This window comes from Mytilus galloprovincialis, chromosome 11 (genome assembly GCF_965363235.1).
Source record: "Mytilus galloprovincialis chromosome 11, xbMytGall1.hap1.1, whole genome shotgun sequence".
NCBI lineage: Eukaryota > Metazoa > Mollusca > Bivalvia > Mytilida > Mytilidae > Mytilus > Mytilus galloprovincialis.
This window is the reverse complement of record NC_134848.1, coordinates 57429159-57447802: the sequence shown is the minus strand read 5'-3', so window position 1 is coordinate 57447802 and position 18644 is coordinate 57429159. Positions and strand designations below refer to the sequence as shown.

The 18644-nt window shown below is 32.3% G+C and overlaps 1 protein-coding gene across 3 annotated transcripts; it reads right to left on the bottom strand.

Annotated features, from left to right (window-relative positions):
* Positions 1-1091: 1091 nt before the first annotated feature.
* Positions 1092-17306, bottom strand: LOC143052448 (uncharacterized). Of its 3 annotated transcripts, none has more exons than XM_076225482.1 (3): positions 17212-17306; positions 10946-11078; positions 1092-8335 (listed from the first exon to the last, which is right to left on the bottom strand). In XM_076225482.1, exon 3 carries the CDS (start codon positions 8224-8226, stop codon positions 2590-2592), a length of 5637 nt encoding a protein of 1878 aa, XP_076081597.1. In that variant the 5' UTR covers positions 8227-8335; positions 10946-11078; positions 17212-17306; the 3' UTR covers positions 1092-2589. The 3 variants fall into 3 exon arrangements, with proteins under 3 accessions (XP_076081597.1, XP_076081598.1, XP_076081599.1); XM_076225483.1 differs by having other exon boundaries at positions 10995-11078; positions 17212-17300; XM_076225484.1 differs by lacking the exons at positions 10946-11078; positions 17212-17306 and adding an exon at positions 9770-9829.
* Positions 17307-18644: the final 1338 nt, after the last annotated feature.

Genomic DNA, 18644 nt, shown 5'->3' with positions numbered 1-18644 from the left:
ATGAAGACCTGTTGGTGACCCTCTGCTGTTGTTTTTTATTTGGTCGGGTTGTTGTCTCTTTGACACATTCCCCATTTCCATTCTCAATTTTATATTGTATCCAGTTAAATTAAATATTTGCTGATTATGCTGAAGATGATTGTGCATTGGTATACAATGTCCAGTGGCAAGTATAACACGCAAATCAGGACGAGAATGCCAATGAAAGTCATCATACAGTACAACCAGAAGTAATTCATCAAAAAACCCTTCCAAGTATGAAATTTAAAGTCATTTTGGTCTTTATAAAGAAAAATGCTGTGTTGGAAATTTCAAAACGAGGCTATGAATTTCACTTGTATGTATCGCAATGATAGTTATGTTATGAACAAATCTCTGAGGTTAGTTTTTAAGTGACTTTTAGGGAGGACAGAAATGCCAGTTCTTCATTGTTTCTGGACAATAGAGGTTTCAACAAGCATTCTGTGAGTATTGCATGACAATACATAGTCCCCCTACAAGTTAAAACTGTGTTTAAATTGGAACAAACTTCTAACTTGAACTATAACTTGTCATGGTGTAAACTATATTATAACAAATATCAAGTCAATATCTTCAAGCATGAAAATGATTATTTGAGCAAGGACCATAACTCTGCACAAAAGTCATCCGACCGGAACAAAATTTATACTTGGTCTGTAACTTGTCATGATAAGACTTTATACCAATTATCAAATCAATATCTTCAATAGATATAGGTAGATGTGGTATGAGTGCCAGTGAGACAACTCTCCATCCAAGTCACAACTTATAAAAGTATACCATTATAGGTCAAGGTATGGCCTTCAACACGGAGACTATTCTCACACCGAACAGCAAGCTATATGAACCAGATAAACAGACGACAACCACTGAACATCAGATTCCCAGGATCATAACTGCACAAAATCATCAGACTGGAATAAAACTCAAACTTGAAATGATACAATAAATTGTCATGTAAAGCTATATACCAATTATCAAATCAATAAAAAGTGTGGAAAAACTGATTTGCCAGACTCACCGACGGACTGACGGGAGGACTGTCCGTAGGGGACTAATAAATGAAGGCATTCATGTTTAATTTTTTTATGATGTTTATGGTAAGTTTTTTGCGATATCATTAGGATCAAATAAGCAATATATACAAGTAATATTAAGAAATATCTAAATTATTACAATTGATTGAAACACAAACAGACACTTAAAATGTAAAGGTTTAACAAGTGGAAGGAAAAAAATCTAACAACTGATTGAATAATAGCATCCTGTATAGTCCCGATATCCAACCATGCATAACAAATATTGTGACGCAAAAATGACACAAAAACACATGTAATTATTAGCATGAATTAAAAGGGCAATATTTTTTTTGAAAGACATATAAAACACAACAATAAAGATATATCATATATTCACTGATTAGTGGCAGATCCAACAGAAAACCCCCAGAAACCCCCTCCCATTTTTTTTTTACTAGCAATGCATTTGAATGGTGACATATGGTTGGAACTTTTTATCCTGGATTAGGAACCCCCTTTTAAAAATGGCTGGATACACCCCTGCTAATTTATCATATCTAAATGAACAGGGTAAAATGTATACTAAATTTAAAACAGATATAAGATAGGGCAATCTTAATTACAATGACAAAATGACCAACAAAAGTCCTTTTACGATTTAAGGTACTAAACAAACAGATACATATAGATATCAAATATTAAAAAGTGAGCTCTTACTATTGTGATACTTACCATGTTTACCCATATGCATATTTTGCATGAAAAAAGTCTCAAGAATTTCAAAATTTACAATATTTTATCAACTGGGATTAATTTTTAATACAGGTTATCTATTTTGAAGATAGAGTTATATCCCTTAGACATACAGATTTTTTTAACTTTATATTTATAAGTAAAAAAAAATCACATTTTCTTCTTTTCTTGAACATGTTGAATTCTCTGAACTACATTGCATGGTTGAGTATTTAATTGTACGCCATTATAAGTTTTCTTTACTATTCCATGTATTCATAAAATGTATAATTTCTTGAACAATGCAAATTCCATTTGACTACCACAAACTTCTCATTTACACGCCTCAAGAGAGCAATTTTTTAAGACATGCATAGTTATTAAACATACATTGACATATCAGTGTCTATAGATTTCTTTGTTAAGTTCTTGGTATTTAAGCAAACAAGATAATTTCAGAAGAAATTTTTTGGAGAAAATTCAGGGGAGATAATTCAATTTTTTTGCATGAAAATTTAAGGCATACAAATTTACCTTTCTAAGTACAGCTGAAGTACATATAGGGGTAAATATAACTTAACATGCCTAAATCTGCAATGAAATAAACGTGACTTATATAAGTCTTAGCCCTGACTGAAAGTGAATTTTTTTAAATCATTTTTTTTTTGGTGCAAACATATCCACTAAATAAATTTATACCAACATATTGTTTTTTCTGTTATTTAACATTCACAATACACATGATACAGTTTGCATTGAAAATTGTAATAATTTAGCAAATTAAATATCAGATTCAATTGAATATATCCTACTTTGACTATGCATTGTAGGACTGAAGCAAATCAATATATGTGGACGTTTTTAAATGAACATTCATGTGTCTTTCTAAATGGTCCTCCCATGAAAACCCCATACCACAAGCTTGACAAGTAAAATTATATTTCATATGACTAAATTTATGAGTTCGTAAGCTGCTCTTCGTTTTAAATGTCTTATCACATAAGTCACACCAGTAAACACCATCTTTAAAAACTAATTTTGTCTTTGAACACTGTTCTATTAATAACTCTGCACTATCTGTATAGTTATTTTCATCACATATTGTCAGACTTTTTAAGTGCTGTGCTTCTTTTTCCGAACCACAAATAATGTCTTTTTCAATGTTTTCACTTTTATAAGCAGTAAATTCTGTCTTATTTGTGATTGGTCCTTCCTTATTATGATCTTTTCCTGAATTATCCTGCCTGATTGCGGATTTATTTTCACTTTCTCCGCTTGCTGATATTGTTCTTTTTCTACCTATTAGATACAACTTTTTACCGATAATTTTGATATTGCCTTTTCTTACTGAACTTTGGTCCTCAATAGTTGGAGCCTGTTTGATTACCTTAACTCCTTTATATTTACGTTTCCTCACCACTGGGTCCTTTTGGATGTCTTTTTCATTAGTTTTTAAATTCTTACTTTCTTCTTTCCTTTCATCAATGCTGCCCGTACCTACTTCATCTTTCTTCTTATCACTGAAAAGTTGTTTTTTCACGAACATTTCATCACAATTAGTACTGTTATCTTCACAACTACAACTTTTTTCTTCAGTTTGTTTTTCATTTTCAGTGCATCTTTGCATTTGAGGAATGTTTTTAGTATTTCCAGTATCAATATTTACAATCTCTCCTTTATTCATTTGCAATGGTTGATTCTGAGAAAGACTTTGTTCAACTTGCATTTCATCATTATGTGATGCTAATTTTGTCTCTTCATCACATTGAATACTTTCCGATAAGGAAAATGTCTCTTTGTTTTGTTCATCTTTACAATCCCCATGTTCAATGCTCTGATCACTTTTCAAATTTTCACTTTCTAGATCATTAGTGTTTTCTATTTCCTGACTATCAATTTTTTCAATTTCTTGTCCATTAATCTTATCAAGTTTTTTACCCTTAGTTTTTTCACTTTCTTGACCCATAGTTTTTTCACTTCGACTATCATCAACATTAGAATGAACTACTCTATCCTCATTGGTTGATATAATTTCCATATCAACATTTTCCAGAACTTGCGAATCACATTCTTCATGAAAATTATCTTTTTCCTTTTCATGATTTCTTACTTCTTCTGAGTCTTCAAAATTATATTGTTCATTATCACCAAAGTCTATGGGAATGTCTTGATCTACATGTTCTTCAACAATATTATCATTGTCACCACTGTCATAACTGTCTTCAGGATTGTCTTGTTCTTCATGTTCTACAACAGTATTATCATTGTCACCAGAATCTGTGGGTATATCTTGTTCTACATTTGTATTTTCAGATTCCTTACAGTGGTCTATGAGATTGCCTTGTTCTTCATGTTCTACAATAGTATTATCAGATTCCATATAGTGGTTATTAGAAAAGTGAGAAAACTTCTCAAACAAATTAAAAGCTGAAGACTCCTTCATTGGTTCAGGTCCATTTTTACCCTTTTCTCTATTATTTTTAACTGTTTCTTCGTCAGCTTTACTTATATTACTTTTTACTTTCTGATAATTTTTTACTGCATTCTTATTGTTTATTTCTTCTTCTTTGTCACAATTTTGTACATTACAATCTATACTTTCTGTGCAACTATTTTCTTTTACTTCCAGATTTTGTAATGAATTATCTTCTATTCTTTCATTATGACCTGAACTACAAGAACTAGACATGTTGCGATCTACTGAAATCTTACTTTTTTCACTACATTCATATACTTCTTTCTTTCCCACTGCATCATCATCTTCTGTTGTTTTTTCTGTAATATGGCATAATTCATTCGATTTAATCATTTGTTCCATTTTCTCAAATATTGTCAAATCATCACTTTTCAAATTTTCTTCTTGACCGAATCTTGAGCTCTCACCTAGACCATGAAGATTTTTCAAATTATTGGTGTCTGTGTTTTTACACTGTTCATCATCCTGTAAACTATCCATATGAATCTCCTTGCTCGTTTCTTGCTCAGTTATTTGTTCATGCATAGAGTTATCTTCTAGTTCCCTGATTTTATTTTGTTCATCAATTTCTACAACTGTCAAAATTTGAGAAATTTCCCTGTCATTTTCATTCACATTATCCAAACTAGAGACGTCAATATGATCACAATTGTCTAACATCATAAAAGTTGCAGTTTTACCTGAATTAGATTCAACTTCAGTAGATTGGCTGATTTGCAATGTGTCATTGTGACCTAATTCAGATCCAATTCTGATATCTGCTTTATTCATTACATTTTCTAGTTCATCTTTATGTAAAATTATCTGTTGATTATTGGAATTGACAATTATCACATGACCTTGATTTTGCATCTCGAGGATTTCTGAAGTACGATGAAGCGCAATCAGACTGCCATTTTGTCCATTATTAGCGAATCCCGACAATTCATTTTTCTTTTTAGTAATTTTATTACCTTTGTTACAATTACTTATCAGTTCGTCAAAGAGATTTCGGCCTCCTTTCTTCATGTTATCTATTTCATTATTATCATAACCTTCAATATTTTCAGCCATATTTAATGTAGCATTTACATTTCCATTGAAATTAGGTAGCATTGTTACATCCTGAACTACTGCATCATCAACGATTGAAATAATTTCATGTTCCATTTGATCATGTTGATTGGACACTAAATCATCAGTTGTATTTTGAAAAATTGCCAAATCATCACTTTTTCTTTTATCGTTCAAAAGATCATCAAACAAATTTCTGCATACATTTGCTTGATCTAAAGATTCTATGTCCAATGTTTTATTTCTTGGTAAATTCGGGTCTGAATTGATTTTAGGAATACATTTAAAGTCATTTCCTACCAGTTTTATTCCATTTAAATTGGAAAATATATTGCCAACATCTTTTTTCTTCATCATCAATGAACCAAAATTCATTTTTTTCAACTGATTGCCAAATTTAGATTGATTGTTTATTTTACTTTGACTTGAACAAACTTTGGCTTCATTTGTACTCTTCTCTGGTAGACATAATAATGTTTCTTTTGCTGAACTATTGTTTGAATTTGGCTTCATCATTATTTTCTCAAATATATTAGTATGCACATCAGTTGAAAGCAGTTTACTTTCCTGTTCTCCTATATCCATCACTTCCACCATAGTTTCTTGTCTATGTGATATTTTCGCAAATATATTTCCTTCCCTTTTTGATTGACCATCTTCAACAATACCGATAATACCCACTTCTGAGCAGATTTCAACTTTCGGTAGTTCTAAAGTTTTCTTATTGTTCAAGAAAGAGTCGAAAATGTTTTCGTGACAATTTTGTTTGGCATCTACTTTAGAATCTTTATCTTTTATTGAAAGATTTTTTCCGACAGAGAAAGAACATTTCAGTTTTTCTAGAATACCACTATCCTTTTGAACATGTCCTCCGGAGATCTGCATACTTGACTTGGTTTTACCATCTAATTTTTGTAAGCAGAGCGTTGGTGCTAAACTTAATCCATGTGAAATTTTCATGTGGCGATTATAAGAAAATTTAGTTTTGAACATCTTTTTACACTTATAACATTTTAAAGTCTTTTCATTTATTGTATTTAAACTGTTCATGTTTTCATCTGAAATTGTAAGATTTTTATTTTCCGATTCCACTTTGTGTTTCATTCTATTGTGTATTGTCAGGTTGCCTTGACTCCTAAACACTCTTTGACAGATTAAACATTTCACTGTTTTTTTATTAACATGAACAACATCCATGTGATATTTTAAATTTGACCGTGTTCTAAACGCTTTCTTACACTGCTGACATTTATGTGGTCGTTCATTATTATGAACCATCAGATGTTTTTGTAGGTTGGATCTGTTCGAAAATGTCTTGGTACATATATCACACTTGAACGGTCTCAATCTTTCGTGAACTGTTTTCATATGGATCAACTTGCCGGAGGCTCTAGTGAAAGTTTTTGGACAAAGACTGCAATGAAAAAATTTCTCAACAATTCCTTTATGTTGTTTTTCGTGTTGTAGCAGGGAATCATTACAAGCAAATCGTCTGTCACAGAATGTACATGCCCATGGTAATTCACCCGTATGTGTCCTCATGTGTTTCTTCAAAGCTCCACTCTGTGTAAATTTCATATCACAAACCTCACACTTCCATTTACGAGTACCAGCATGCATTTTCAGATGTTTACGCAGATATCCAGAACAAATAAACCCTCGGCCACAAATGTGACATTTGTCAGTAATTTCCCCAGTGTGTTTTCTCTTATGAATTACATACTGTTTTAAATAAGTGAATTCTCTGTCACAAACCTCACAAGTAAATAAATCACCAGTATGTAATCGAGAATGATTACGTAATGTTTCTTTCGAGGAAAATGAACGTTTACAGACCTCACAGTGGTGATCCCTTACCCCTTTTCGTGACTTTCTCTTTCTCAAATGTTCTGGGTTGTGTATATCTTCATGTGTACGCATTGTAGAATTCTGTTTAAATCCTTTTCCACATGTTGAGCACTTGTATGGTTTCGTGTCAAAATGAATCATTCTATGTTTTGACATGTTCCCTTTTTTGTAAAATACTTTGTTACAAATATCACATTCGTACTCCTTTTCTTTTGTATGCGTATTCATGTGTTTCTCTAGAATATGATTTGTTGGGTAAGTTTTCTGACAGATAGAACATTCATGCATCGCCTCCCCTGAATGTAGTTTTAGGTGAAGGTCATAACACAGCTTCCAAGAAAAGGTTTTTGAACAGTATTCACATTTGTATATTTTTTCGTCTGTATGGATCATCATGTGTTTTTTCAAAACAGATTTATAATGAAATCCCTTATTGCAAACATCACAGTAATATCGTGATTCCTTAGCTTTTCCAAAATGTACTTTATTTACATGGGCACTACAGTTTCCAGAGTTAAGAAATTTTTTATCACAGTAATTACAACTGAAAGGTCTGCTACCATTGTGTGTGCGTTTGTGTACCATTAACTGACTGTTTCCATGGAAACGAGCACCACAATCTTCACAACTAAATCGCTTTTCTCTATTACGATAGTTGTTATTATGAGTTCTCATATGACTTGTCAAATATTGAAGGCACTTAAACTCTTGTTTACACACCTTGCATTCAAATTTTTTTCCAACATTGTCTATTTTTTTCTGGTGGCCTCTTTCATGTGAAAGCAGACCGCATAACTTATCAAAACCTTTTCCACAAGTTTTACATTGATAATTTGACAGACATTCTTCAATTATATTACTTTTTACGATCTCTGGTTCCACTGTTTCAACTGGTTTTGAATCTAAACATGTTTTCACTGTAGCTTTTATATGTGATTTCATATGAGCTGTCAGTCCAGCATTCCCCATGAAACCACGCCCACAAATGCTACAATGAATTTTGTACTTGACGCCATCTTCTTCAGTCACTGTGTAACCTAAGGTCCCATCTGAGCGTTTCCTCGAGCTCCCTGCCATTATCTTTTACTGTCATGTCATACTGCAGTATTTCAAACCTTGCAGTTCTTCTTTCTGTCAATTGGTTGTTTTTCTTCTTTACATTCCAACCTCATTTTGCTTTAAAATGCTGTAATCAAAATATTCAATTTAAATAAAATATGACCATTTATATATCATGTACATGATGTATGTGCATAATACACAATTTAGTAAATGAATTATGTACTAAATCATGTAAATTACAAATTGTTCTTAATTTGTGTCATTAGGTCTCTTGTGAAGAGTTTTCTCATTGGCAATCATACCACATCTTCTTTTTTTTACAAAATTGCCGTTTTGATTTAAACCAAGAAAAAAAGACTGAAAGTACTACATGTACTAGTCAATGGAATTTTTAGGTGTTCATTGCAGAAATTGGTATGGTTCATACTTAATTTGCAGTCTATTTTCTGAGTTTGAATATGTAACAGTCTTTTACCAATTCTAAGCAATAATGTTGAATTTTACTACAAACAAGAATGTGCCCAAAGTACACGGATGCCCCACTCGCACTATCATTTTCCATGTTCAGTGGACCATGAAATTGGGTAAATAATCTAATTTGGCATTAAAATTAGAAAGATCATGTCATAAGCAACATATGAACTAAGTTTCAAGTTGATTGAACTTCAGCTTCATCAAAAACTACCTTGACCAAAAACTTTAACCTGAAACTTACACTTTCATTTTCTATGTTCAGTGGACCTTGAAATTGGGGTCAAAAGTCTAATTTGGTCTTAAAATTAGAATGATCATATCATAAGCAACAAGTGTACTAAGTTTCAAGTTGATTGGACTTCAGCTTCATCAAAAACTACCTTGACCAAAAACTTTAACCTGAAGTGAGACAGACGGACGAACGAACGAATGGAGGGACAGATAGAGGAACGGACGCACAGACCAGAAAACATAATGCCCTCTACTATCATAGGTGGGGCATAAAAATACTTGGATACTGACAGTCAGGGACCATGTAATACACATACACGAAATTGACTTCTCCTTCCATGAAAGAGTACCTAGGGAGAAGTGAAATTCCATTACCGTTTCCTTTGCATAGGATTTTGTGCATATCATTAAGGAAATTATTTTATATACAAATGTATGCAGTAAAAATATACTTGCAGCATTTTATAGATGTTGAGAAAAAAAGTATGAATTAAAAATTCTTAATAAAAAGGTTTAAACAATATACTGATATAGTTGTTATTTATTCATTTATATTTTTTGTGCTGTCAACTTGAAACTAAGTTACAATTTGTCACTTGCCTAGCAGTGGCGGATCTAGAAATTTTCATAAGACTGACTGCCTAAAGGGGAGGAAAGGAGGGGGGACTCTGTCACGCTTCAGTGATTCCCTATATAACCAATCAAAATTTTTCTGAAAAAGGGGGTAAATTGTACATCACCACACACATGACATATTATAGATATAAGAAGATGTGTTATGAGTTATTGTAAAATATTTACATTGTCTGTCTTTTATGACTGGATTTAAACCACTTTTATGACTTTAGCATACCTTGAACTTTTATGACTGGATTTAAACCACTTTTATGACTTTAGCATACCTTGAACTTTTATGACTGGATTTAAACCACTTTTATGACTTTAGCATACCTTGAACTTTTATGACTGGATTTAAACCACTTTTATGACTTTAGCATACCTTGAACTTTTATGACTGGATTTAAACCATTTTTATGACTTTAGCATACCTTGAACTTTTATGACTGGATTTAAACCACTTTTATGACTTTAGCATACCTTGAACTTTTATGACTGGATTTAAACCACTTTTATGACTTTAGCTAACCTTGAACTTTTATGACTGGATTTAAACCACTTTTATGACTTTAGCTAACCTTGAACTTTTATGACTGGATTTAAACCACTTTTATGACTTTAGCATACCTTGAACTTTTATGACTGGATTTAAACCACTTTTATGACTTTAGCATACCTTGAACTTTTATGACTGGATTTAAACCACTTTTATGACTTTAGCATACCTTGAACTTTTATGACTGGATTTAAACCACTTTTATGACTTTAGCATACCTTGAACTTTTATGACTGGATTTAAACCATTTTTATGACTTTAGCATACCTTGAACTTTTATGACTGGATTTAAACCATTTTTATGACTTTAGCATACCTTGAACTTTTATGACTGGATTTAAACCACTTTTATGACTTTAGCATACCTTGAACTTTTATGACTGGATTTAAACCACTTTTATGACTTTAGCATACCTTGAACTTTTATGACTGGATTTAAACCACTTTTATGACTTTAGCATACCTTGAACTTTTATGACTGGATTTAAACCACTTTTATGACTTTAGCATACCTTGAACTTTTATGACTGGATTTAAACCACTTTTATGACTTTAGCATACCTTGAACTTTTATGACTGGATTTAAACCACTTTTATGACTTTAGCATACCTTGAACTTTTATGACTGGATTTAAACCACTTTTATGACTTTAGCATACCTTGAACTTTTATGACTGGATTTAAACCACTTTTATGACTTTAGCATACCTTGAACTTTTATGACTGGATTTAAATCACTTTTATGACTTTAGCATACCTTGAACTTTTATGACTGGATTTAAACCACTTTTATGACTTTAGCATACCTTGAACTTTTATGACTGGATTTAAACCATTTTTATGACTTTAGCATACCTTGAACTTTTATGACTGGATTTAAACCACTTTTATGACTTTAGCATACCATGAACTTGGTAACACTAGTATTTCTTTCTCACGAGTACTACTGTTGGTCACACATTTCCAAATTACTCAATACCAATCGATCCTGAAACAAAACAAACATAGTTTAAAACATCATCAAATAACCAGACTTATTGCAAACAAGCTCACGAGAGAAGTTACATGTAGATATAGAAATAAGATACCATATATCTGTAGAACATTTTATATATTGAGAAAGCATAGATCTGTTATCTAACCAGGTTCAAGCCATCATGTTTTCTTAAAATGTCCTGTACAAATGCAAGTCATGGATAATGGCAGTTGTTTAATATCAAATAGTGTATTTCTATGTATGTTGGCTATTCTCAGATCTGCACTGACATCACAACATGTAACTGACCAATCAATGATTAGCATTTGTGTTATGTAAACAATGTTGAGAGGTGATGCGGATGAGAATCCTCTAGATTTTCCATAGACTTCAATGCAAATTAATTTAATTGATATATACTGACACCAGTTGAATCTAGTAATTTTACCCACTTAATATTGTTAAAGACACTATATAATATCTCCATTTTGATTTTTATCATACTATATCCTCTGGTTAAAAAATAATCAGCAATATAAATAATCAGATATCACCTTCAAATAGATGAAAAATCTAGAGGAATCCTATCTGCATCACCCCTTGAAAAATTTAAATGCCAGGATGTTCGGATCTGAGAATTGTTTTTGTTGCAGTTCCGTGTTTCTGTTGTTCTGTTGTTTTCTTCTTTAATATAGTTGATTTGTTTCCCTCGGTTTTAGTATGTTACCCAGATTTGTTTTTGCTTAATCTATTTATAGCATACTAATGTTGACTTTATCTATAGGAACTGTTCCTTACCTTTACCTTGTCTGGATTTAAGCACAGCTTTATTGATAAATTGTACATCTGATGTTTAGACATGTCACTGCTTGTACATCTGATGTTTAGACATGTCATTCCTTGTACATCTGATGTTTAGACATGTCATTGCTTGTACATCTGATGTTTAGACATGTTATTGCTTGTACATCTGATGTTTAGAAATGTCATTGCTTGTACATCTGATGTTTAGACATGTCATTGCTTGTACATCTGATGTTTAGACATTGTACATCTGATGTTTAGACATGTCATTGCTTGTACATCTGATGTTTAGACATTGTATATCTGATGTTTAGAAATGTCATTGCTTGTACATCTGATGTTTAGAAATGTTATTGCTTGTACATCTGATGTTTAGACATTGTACATCTGATGGAGTGATGTTTAGACATGTCATTGCTTGTACATCTGATGTTTAGAAATGTTATTGCTTGTACATCATGACGTGCATGTAAGTGTATTATAGTACATAGAAAATCCATCACATTTTGTACTTTCATTTTCTGTTTGTTTCAACAACATTCATGAGTATTGCTGTGTTTAACCAAATTGTGAATGCAATCAATTTAAAAGTTAAGCCAGTGGTGTAAGTATCATTCAACCAGCATGACCAGGCAAGTGTAGGTAAGTTTGCACAATAATGGACCACTGAATTTACAGGCGATTGAATTATTCCAGCTTCAAACAAGTGAAACTGCGAGCTACTGCTCACTGATGATACCCCTGCTGCAAGTGGATAATATTAAGTGTAAAAATATGCAAGTGTTTGGTAAACAGGAAGTTGTCGAGTGATGAATCTGAAAACACATCACACGGTGTAACTGACTTATATAAATCCTGAAACCAAATTTCAGAAATCCTTGTATTGTAGTTCCTGAGAAAAATGTGACGAAAATTTTCAACTTGGCTATCATGTTTAAAATCATACAAGTGTTCGGTAATCAGGAAGTTGTCAAGTGATCAATCTGAAAACGCATCACACGGTATAGCTGACTTAGATAAACCCTGAAACCAAATTTCAGAAATCCTTGTATTGTAGTTCCTGAGAAAAATGCGACGAAAAATATTCATGGGACAGACAGACTGATGGAAGGACAGACAGAGGTAAAACAGTATACCCCCCTTTTTTAAAGCGGGGGTATAATAAGGACTATATTGTATATGCTAAAATGTTCCTTACCAGTTTTAAACTAACTGCAAATTTGTGCTGCACTTCAATATATTTATTGTTAAAACTAAGGTACTTTTACAGGTATGATGACCATACCAAAATAAAACTGTATTATTTATTTTTTGTTGATTTGCATTTTTTTCTTTGTTTACATTTAATTTTATAATATACCTGGTATAATTATATACTAATCAATATGTATGTTTTATAGGTAGTATTTTAATTGTAATAATATTTTATATTGCAATCTGTAATTTTCAATTAAACACCTGAACCGGTTAAGTACTGTATACCTAGTCTAAATAATTATGATGTCTGACAAGGCTATTTTAATTTTTTACTGGGATGCCTTATGATGTCTGGCAAGGCTATTTTAAGTGTTTTTCTGGAATGCTTCATGATGTCTGGCAAGGCTATTTTAATTTTTTTCTGGGATGCCTTATGATGTCTAGCAAGGCTATTTTAATTTTTTTTCTGGGATGCCTCATGATGTCTGGCAAGGCTATTTTAATTTTTTCTGGGATGCCTTATGATGTCTAGCAAGGCTATTTTAATTTTTTTCTGGGATGCCTCATGATGTCTGGCAAGGCTATTTTAATTTTTTTCTGGGATGCCTTATGATGTCTGGCATGGCTATTTTAATTTTTTTTCTGGATGCCTTATGATGTCTGGCAAGGCTATTTTAATTTTTTTCTGGGATGCCTTATGATGTCTGGCACATGTGGCTAGTTTATTTTTTTTCTGGTATGCCTTATGATGTCTAGCATGGCTATTTTAATTTTTTTTTCTGGGATGCCTTGTGATGTCTGGCATGGCTATTTTAATTTTTTTCTGGGATGCCTCATGATGTCTGGGAAGGCTATTTAATTTTGTTCTGGGATGCCTTATGACGTCTGGCATGGTTATTTTAATTTTTTTCTGGGATGCCTTGTGTCTGGCAAGGCTATTTTAATTTTTTTCTGGGATGCCTCATGATGTCTGGCAAGGCTGTTTTAATTTTTCTGGTATGCCTATGATGTCTGGCAAGGCTTTTTAAATTTTTTCTGGGATGCCTTATGATCACTTGTCTGGCATGGCTATTTTAATTTTTTTCTGGGATGCCTTATGATCACTTGTCTGGCATGGCTATTTTAATTTTTTTCTGGGATGCCTTATGATCACTTGTCTGGCATGGCTATTTTAATTTTTTTCTGGGATGCCTTATGATCACTTGTCTGGCATGGCTATTTTAATTTTTTTTCTGGGATGCCTTATGATCACTTGTCTGGCATGGGTATTTTACTTCTTTTCTGGGATGCCTTATGATCACTTGTCTGGCATGGCTATTTTAATTTTTTTTCTGGGATGCCTTATGATGTCTTACAGACTTAGAAGTGAAATAACAGTATACATTCATCCTTAAACACCAATCAAATGCATTTAAATAAGTTTGTACGAGTTAGCAGTGGTACAAGTTTTTTTTAGTGGTATGAGTTGACGTTGGTACGAGTTTACAATGGTACGGGTTAACTATAATTCCCTGTAATAATTTGTACTGTGATTTGTCATGTTTGTTAGTCAGATATCCTACCGTAGTTTAAAATCGTTCATCTTGTCAGTTCGTTAGGTATTTGTGTTTGAACTTAACACACGGGGAAACTATGCATTGACGTCACTATGCTACTTCCGACGTAGAAAAACAGTGCAGAATACGTTTTTTCTGCACTTTTGAATAATCAAAGAGCTGAATAGCTCTGAGGGGAAAGACGGCCCTTGTTTCTATTTAATTATTTTTTTTGGAAGGGGGGGTATCTTTTGATAGTCTTCATATAAAGAATGAAAAAAAGAACATGTAGAAAGGTTGACGATATTGAAATCAATTGTTGTTTAATGTAATTTCGTTTCCTTAGTTTAGGATTCAATTTGGACCAATGGAAGAGATCTGCATCTTCTAAATCTAAACATATGATTAAAGTTGATAGTTAATTATCTAAATTTCAACTGAATTCTGTCATTTCACAACTACAATTTTTTTTGAAATCTTAATTGTGTACCACTGAACTGCAGGCTAGGGCCATTTTCCATTTTTTGTGACAGTACTCTTAGATTTTAAAGTTTTTTCTTAAGAAAGTTTGGACTGAAAAATCTATTCAGTTTTAACTTTCCATTGATAAAGTTCCCAGTTACAACTCTCATCACAGGGAAACAGGTACTAATAAAAAACAATATGATTGATGTATTCTGTGTGAAGCTTGTTTCCAAATCCTAAATTTGAAATATTTGTAAATTTCATGAATAAATAGGTTTAAACTACAAAATGTAACATTTTTTTTTTTTTTTTTTTTTAACCATTACAATGATTATGTTGGTACACAAAAATTTAGTTTTAATGGAAGACTACTAATCCAATGAAATGTCACATTTTAAGTGTTTAGATACATTAACTTTTATTTTAGTGGATAATTACTCAGCAATTGAGGTGCTCCTGAATTGGAAGAAGATTCTCAAAACAGAATTTTTACAGAAAAAAAATGAATAAAATCGTTTCTCTCCCCTATCTCATGTATCCCCACGATCTTTGTTTACTTTGAAAGTTGTTCACCTACAAATTAAAGTATTGCATGTTGATGTTTGAATCATCTACAGCAAACATTATTATGTTTAAATTTAACAAATACCAATGTGTAATTAGTGCACGATCTCTGAGAATGATTTAAATAACCAGTGAAGGATATCCCTGCTTCTGCGTAGTGTGGCATTCCAAGAATGACGTCACTATAAAATACAATGTAGGTTGGATATATTTAGAATATCTCGTCATACTGATTTTTCCGGATTGTAAAAAAAACATAAACAGTGTAAAGGAGAGCTCAAGATACGATAATTTCGTGAGAAACAGAAGGGAAATGTGTAAAAAAGTGTTTAAAAGTCAAACTATTCATTTCTGGGTCTCCTTCTCTTCAATCTTAGTAAGATTTGTTGGGGGGTTTTCCACACTATAAAAACAAAATGAATGATGTGAGGGAATGTTACTATGGTCAACCCCATAGGGGATTGACAGCTTGAAGCCGTCTTCCCCAAAAAAACATTTCTAAAGGTAAGTTTTTATTGTTGTTCTCAATTATTGCTAAAAAATGCCAATTTTCTAATGCCTGTTTCAATACTGACTTCCGAATGTCTAAAAACATTCTAAAACTTCACAAAATCCCACTTCCGGCCTCCATTGCTTTGTGTACATTCCATTCAGCGTCATCAGTCTTGTGGCAGGCAATACAGGTCAAGCAAATCGTATTTTTAGGAATTTTAAAATGACATGCTCCTTACTTCTTTTGCGATTTTCCCGCGAAAAAAGCCCAACCAAAATGAAAGGAAAACTATATGAAAAAACAATGTCCATGCCATAATTTTGTACAGGAATATATAGAGAAGGTTAATAAAAAACAATTTACATTTATTTTTCATCGAATTTTTTTTTCTATTCATTATGAAAAGATCGATATTCTGACCATCATGACTGTAGGTAAATATTCATACAAAATTCCATTGATGTCGAAAGGGATGGCAAAAAATGAGGTTTCCTGTGGAATAAAACCCAAAATGATTGCAAACTATTTTAAAGCAATATCCCACAAAGAAATAACGTAATTGCCGTAGACTGAAAAATCCCCTAATTGACAGTAGAGCAATTTGATTGGGTAGAACGAATTGACATCACGTGATTTTGACGCCATTGAAATTTAATTGTAAACAAACAAGGTCAGAAGGTTCAGTATGGGACAGCATCGTACATTGAGTTACTTAGAAACAATTATGAGTTACCAAGTTTGACAATGCATGGTAATAAAAAATGAAAGCTAAGTCTACAGAAAAAATAAGAAAAAAATAGCCTTAGGATAACGACTTATCAACACACCTGGATATGATATCATACATATAATGCTTTCTTTGTTGCTGAGATGAATGTGGTGCCTTGTGATTTGAAAAGATTTGGTGTGTTAAAAACTTTTCACACAGTACAACCAAATTTATTATGTGTTTTTCGATGTATAACTTATTTCCTCAATTATGTTGCCAACTTTACACAACGATTACACATTTCGTGGTTTGACCACGTAAATTCCCAAAAGTAATAAGAAAGATGGAATATTTTGTGTCGCAAAGAATGATTTTTACCTATAAAATAACTTATAGAAACGGTAACTTTCAGTGATTTTGGCTTGTCTTCTTTTTTACCATGAGCTCAAATTACACCGGAAATGTACGCCTCTGTGGTAAAGATAAACCAGTAACGGATAAACTGGACAATCCGAATACCATATGGGTTTATTACCGGTCGTGTAACACTTATCAATTCAAAGTTTTAAAAGGTTTTGAAATTTTAGATTTTTGGAATTTTGATCAAAGTTTTAAAATATCAAAATTTCAAATTGTGTAAAAGTTTTGAAATTTTGAAATTTTAACCAAATTATTAAAATATTAAAATTCTAAATATTGTTTTTAAATTTGATAGTTTAATTAGGATTTTGATCAAACTTCTAAAATATTAAACCTTACGTGCAATTTTGATTATTTCACTTTTTAAAAGTTTGATTTTTAAATATTTGATAAAAATATCAAAAATAGAAAAGGGGCAAAAAGAGGGGTACCTGTAAAAAGCGAAACGAAACAATATGAATTGAAAACATACTGATACTTAAAAGTTAATGTATGAAATAAAACCACAGACAGACAGTTGTAAGCGGTGAAAAATTGGATGACAAAATAAATATTTCTCAAAAGAAGAGAATTCATTTCAAAACAAGACGTACGGATCTGATATTGGCCATTTTACTTGCTGGTTTTTCTAGCACTCATATTTAAGAAGAAACAGGAGTAACAGTAAAACTGAACAACTCGCAGTAGGTCAAATAGTATGTTTATAGGTTGAGCATCGCAGTGGCGGATCCAGAACTAGTCCTAAGGGGGTGCTGACTGCCCTAAAAGGGGGGGGGGGGGGGCTCCAGTCATGCTTCAATGATTCCCTATATAATCAACCAAATTTTTCCTACGAAAGGGGGGGGCCGCCTATGGCATGTATATATATTTTCTACTGAACTCTAAGCAATAGAAAGGTTTATTACACGGTGTATTATCTCTTTTGATTTCATTTTTTTTCTGTTTTGCTCTACGACTTCTTACTTTCTGCAATCATGTTGGCTAAAGAATATATCATTTAATCTGTTCTTTGTAAGTTGTTGGCCCTTAATATTCAGCTTTGAGCGTTCCCTAAGAAGGTCGATCCAGAAAAGCGCTTCGGTCGTAACTTTGAACGTTATGTTTTCATTTTCATCGGTTGGTTTTAAAAAAACTTTTTATGCAAATTATTGGTACGACAAAAATTATTGGTACGGCGGCTGCCGTACCTGCCGTACCGGCTGCTACGCCCCTGCATGTTAGATAAGTCAAGAATCAAATAAATTCACAGATAAATTGTTCTGGCAATTAGTAGAACTACTTGTATAGCTTTTTAAATTGTACACAACCTTAAAGGGAAACTTCGCAAAAAAATCAAAAATTGATATTATGTTCATTCTGTATAAAAATGCTCAAATTCATAGATATTAAAG